This window comes from Crocuta crocuta, unplaced genomic scaffold (genome assembly GCF_008692635.1).
Source record: "Crocuta crocuta isolate KB4526 unplaced genomic scaffold, BGI_CrCroc_1.0 scaffold167, whole genome shotgun sequence".
Lineage (NCBI taxonomy): Eukaryota > Metazoa > Chordata > Mammalia > Carnivora > Hyaenidae > Crocuta > Crocuta crocuta.
The window spans coordinates 12,938,371-12,943,433 of NW_027532406.1; the positions used below are offsets into that span (position 1 = coordinate 12,938,371).

A 5,063-nucleotide genomic window follows, 5' to 3' on the forward strand; every position below is an offset into this window, starting at 1 on the left:
TTTTCCCAAGAGGCAGATCCGAGGGCGAAGGTTTTGACGAACTCCAGTAATTAACCGGCATAGACCACTGATGGGTAATTCGATCCTGGGAGAGGGAGTGAACTGGCGATGCCAAAAGTACAATCAACTCCATCAGACCAAGGGATTCTGGAAGGACTGGCAGGCAGCTCCACACTCCGGGATGAGTTAAGCGCGGAGCCATTCATTTAACAAAAAGATCCTACACCTACCTCGAAAGCTCGAGGGCCTGGCACAGAGCTAGCTGCCCTCAAAAGTCTCAGTCTGATCACCCTGCTCTCGCTTGGGGAACAAAAGCCTTGCCAGGCGGCCGCGCACCCTCCCTCCCCACCGCACCGAGGGCACTGCCTCCCCAAAATAGTTCCCCCGGTGGGTATCGCGGCGCTGAGGTCGGTCAGCTGACGAGGGGAGCCCGCAGAACTGCGGTCACACACGAGATGACAGAGCCGAGGGGAGGCGGCCGCCCCGGCGCCCGGTGACAGCGGCTCACCTCGGGCGTCCTCCCGGGAGCGCCGCTAGCGCCCCCGCGGCCGCCCCGAAACGTGCCGGCGAAGCCCGGTCCCTCCCCACCCTTCCCGGGAGCGCCGTCTGGGCACGGAGGCCGCGGGACTCGCGGGGCCGGGGGGCGAGCACACACCCCTCGGCCCTTCCCTCCCCCGTCCTGGCCCCACACGTCCCCAAAGATCGCGCTGGACGACCTCCCCTTTGCGTGGAGTAATTGAAAACTAGAACATCTAATGGCTTGTCCGAGGGGGAGGGGGTGGGGGCGAGAGATAGTTGTTAATGCTTAACGTGTTTGTGCCGGTTACACGACCGCTTTGAAATCCGCCCGGGCAGATCTGCAAGTTATTTGAATGTATTATTCCAGTACCTGTCATTTATCACTTTATTCAACACGTCTTTGCCAACTCAATAGCTTTTGATCTCACTCTGCCTCCATTTCGTAATTTCCGCCCTCTTAAACATATCAAATACTTACTTAAAAAAAAAAAGTGAACAATATCGAAACCCACCGAAAGAAATCCACCCAGCCCCGACCGAGCCAGACGCGAAGGTAAATTTTTCAAAAGGCAAAAAATATTAAAAAAAAAGCATGTGATGTTCAAGCGGCAGTAGCAAGAGAGAGAACGATCACACACACACACACACACACACACACACACCCTTGAACAAAACCCTTCTCGAACAAGTTATTTGATCTTGACTAAAATCAGCAGTTGGATCCTCTTTGTAAAGCTGACAGCCAAACTCTGACAATGGCAAAATACTCGAGCCCCAGCTAGTGGCGCTACCCCTTTAAAAAAGGAGTCGATCCTGCTCGCCTGCAGAAGTGAATACAGTATTTTCAAGCTTGCCCTGTAATAAGCATTACTAGGGGAGGGGGGGGCGGATAATAAAGAAAGAAGAGAGGGAGATATAAGTTTACCACCTCGCCATGGTCGCTATTTCTGCCCTGGGGAGTGTCTTCTGGGAGGAAATAAAGTTTAGAGCTGGATAAAAGTTGCCGGCTGGTCCTCTCTTCCCACAACAGCTGGAGCTCCGCTATGCAAATCGGATCCTTTGGCGTACATCTTACAAAGAAAAAGTCGCCAAGGGACAAAATTCTTGGTTTGCCTTCAAGGTGGAATTGAAAAGCCTTGTAGAAAATGTAAGGTCCGTGCAAGCCACACGGTGAGCCGACCCACTGCAGGGGAAAAAAAGCACCAAATAAATAACGTAGCCATCAGAGCACAAACATCTATTCCCAGACACATTTACACACAGACATCCACACTCTTAATACAGAAGAGCCAACAGATATAAAGCTGGGTGGAAAAATAATAGAGCCAATAAATTTTCTGCCTCCCTTAAAAAAAAAAAAAAAACTCCGGGCACCCCCACCGCCACCTCTCCCTACTTCTCCATCTGAGGCGGTAAAATTACATTATGTATGTATGATCAGTGCAGGGATTTTTTTAAACAATAAAAATGATTTGGGGGGATGCAGAGGGTAAAAGTTTGGTGAAAAGTTTGTGGGGGGTGTGGGTGGGTGCAGAGGTGTGGGTGAGTTGGGGGGCTGGGGGGTGCCGGGGGGTGCCGGGATCGGAGGAGCGGAGGAGAGCGAAATACCTGGAGTGAGTTGGGCTCCATCTCGACGTTCTGAATTGATTGAACTCAACATTCTCTCCAAACTTGTTGGCTTGAATGGATTGCATCAGGTCCTGGCAGGGAAAAACATTCTCTGCCTTCAGCTGGCGTAATGTCTCAATATAAAACTGAGCTCTTGCCTCCCCTTCGGCACCAAAATGATTGAAAATATGTCCTAATATTTCTCTGACGACTCAATTTTCAGCTCCTGTCAAAACTGTGTAGGTTTCCTTCCAAATGTGGTATGATCAAATTCATAATCGGAAGAAAGGTTCTGTCCGATCTCGGCGGGAAGCGGATGGATCAAGGCAAAAAGCATATAGGAAGGTTTGTAAAAATAAAATCCACCCTAAAACTGTGTGAAGATGAGATCTACCTCTTCCCAATCTCCCTTGTCTAGAGGTGTCGTCTAATGAGATTTTTGGAGAAGACGAGAGCTAGCGAGCTCCGCTTTGCATCTGACAGGACCTGCTTGTATATGTCTAATATAAAGAACATTTCCTGCAGAGATTCCGGGGCGCTGCTCCTCTTTCTAATGCTCCTTAGCAGATTTGCTGTTATTAGACATGTAGATTTGTTTGATAGTTAAATTACGCTTCCTCACTGCCATGTTTTCGAGAACTAATCTGTTAAATTATCTTTTGATGCCTATTTACATGGAAGGGAAAAGTGGGTTATCGATTATATAAACATATAAATATTAATGCATTTGTTCGCTTCGCAAAAAAATACTCAGCGAAAAAAAACCCAGAAAGACAAGTGAGCAATGCATACACATCTCAGGATTTTGCAAACAATATTGAACGGACAGCGACTGCATTTAGGGACTGGAACAATAAACGATGCATGATAAATCAATAAATGCGAGCAGCGAGTCTGCTCGGAATATGAATTCAGGCTCCCGGTTCTGCGTGTGCATTCTTTAATTTTGAAGTATATACACTAGTACGTGTTTACAATGCTGATGGACGCCAAGGGCGCTCTCAAATGATAATGTGTTTATATAACCCAGCGCTACAGGAATAATATACCGNAGGGGAGCTTCCTCAATAATAGTTTGAAACTGAAAAAATCCATTTGCAAACTAGTTAAATACAACCAGAAATTAAGCTGTTGAAAACCGGGGGCATGAACCGTAAGACAATAAAGGTTTTAAATGTGTATATTTATTGTTCTGGAGCCCTGGAGCATTGCGAGGTTTGCATGCACGGCTATTATGCAAACACAGAGAAACTTAAGAGCGACAGAACAAGGAACAGGCAGAGACTGCAAAGCCCTCGCTCGCTCCGACCCAGCTGCCCGTCCTCCGCCAGGCTAGATTGCATTTTCGCAGTGTTGATGTAAAATGGTGTACTCACTTCCCCNATGTACTATATGGGGAATAAGGTCTGTATAGTATGACAGTTGAAACTTGATCTGTGATAAAATTACAGGATGTTGAAATTACTAGTAAGCTATTTTTAACGCTTTCGCAACGTTTCACCTCTAGTCACAGCATCTAGTTGAAACAGGATTACTTTAATGAAAATTATATTCACATGGCTGAAGTTAATACACCCGGCAGAACACAAATGCCTCATATTCAGTGACTTGAGGTGGAAAGACCCTCTGTGTGTATTTTTATGCCTTTTCATAACGTCTGCGTCCTCTGCAGTAAGAATTAGGGCACTTAACATTATCTAAACCACATTTTTGATTCAGAACATGGGGAAGTAATAAAAGGCAAGATCTATCTCGTTTCTATACACACAGAGATAAACGAAAGAAAATGGCAGATCCTCCAATTACAATAAGTAATAAAAGCCCATGCCAGAGAGCCGGTATTCTTAAAGATGAAAACTATTTTAATAATTTAAAGTAATATCACAACTCTGCACCATGAAGGAGGACAATGTAACAATTCTTAGCCTCCCATCTTTGCATTAGCCAAATTATGACTTGCACATCACTCTTTAATTATCTTCCTTGAAATTTCATCTGATCTTTCTATTTTATAAACATGGGTTACAAAGAGAAATTACAGCTCTCTCACGTTTTCTCTCTTTTTAACTTTATGATGCATACTGCAGACATTTGATTAGAATAACCCATTTTGTTCATTTTTTTACATATGAATGGACTTGACTGAAGGGCATTTTACGTATTTTTTTTTAAATACAGGAGAGATGCCTAAGGCTTCAGTTAGTCTCTGTCCTGTTAGCGTGAATATATACATCTAGTTCAAGACATCCTATATTTAAAAACTTGAGTTGCAGTATTTTGACAAGATCATGTTTGAGATCGACTCTGAGTCAGTTTCCTGTATGACCAATGCAGCAGCATTTATGCAGGAAACCTCAACAGAATGCCTGAGGGTATCCCTGGATTGTATATTAAATCTCTCTCTTAAAAAATACACAGCTCTTTAGAGCATCTGAGTAACTTCTGCTGGTTTTGGTGCTGTAAGTCTTTAAGTGTCTGTAAGGGACTTCATCTAATTAGAAACCCTGTTTCCATGTCTCTTCAAGGTAGATGCTGAACTAGGCTGCATGCCGCGTAATCTCCCTTCTCGTAAACTCCCGATAAGGTTTTTCAGATGTTAACAATTGCAGGGATCTAGGTCTGAATATTTTTGAATATCTGCAGTCTCGTAATCAGATGAATGCTAAATTTCAAAACGGAATCACAGGGGTATCTTCCCTCTCTTTTTACAGCACCACCCACTACCACCCCCATGAAAATAATAGACTCTAATAAATCAAGCCCTTGGTCCAATCCTATAAATGGCTTTTAAAATCACAGATCACAATGGTGTGTGTTTACAAAAAAAATCAAAACAAAAACAAAAAACAAAAAACATCCTCTATTTTACCTCTTTAATACAATGCTGATAGGCACCTGTAAATTATCTGTGTAGCAAATATCCATACAAAGAAAGT

The 5,063-nt window shown here is 44.2% G+C and overlaps 1 protein-coding gene across 2 annotated transcripts in view; it reads right to left on the reverse strand.

Moving 5' to 3' along the window:
• Positions 1-2,158, reverse strand: part of ARID5B (AT-rich interaction domain 5B) — a 180,654-nt gene extending 178,496 nt beyond the window's left edge. For both annotated transcript variants that reach the window (XM_077778729.1, XM_077778728.1), the window contains exons 1-2: positions 2,128-2,158; positions 1,448-1,702 (exon numbers count right to left, since the gene is read on the reverse strand). In XM_077778729.1, coding sequence (XP_077634855.1) covers positions 1,448-1,702; positions 2,128-2,148 — 276 coding nt within the window. In that variant the 5' untranslated portion in view covers positions 2,149-2,158. The remainder of the gene's footprint in view (positions 1-1,447; positions 1,703-2,127) is intronic.
• Positions 2,159-5,063: the final 2,905 nt, after the last annotated feature.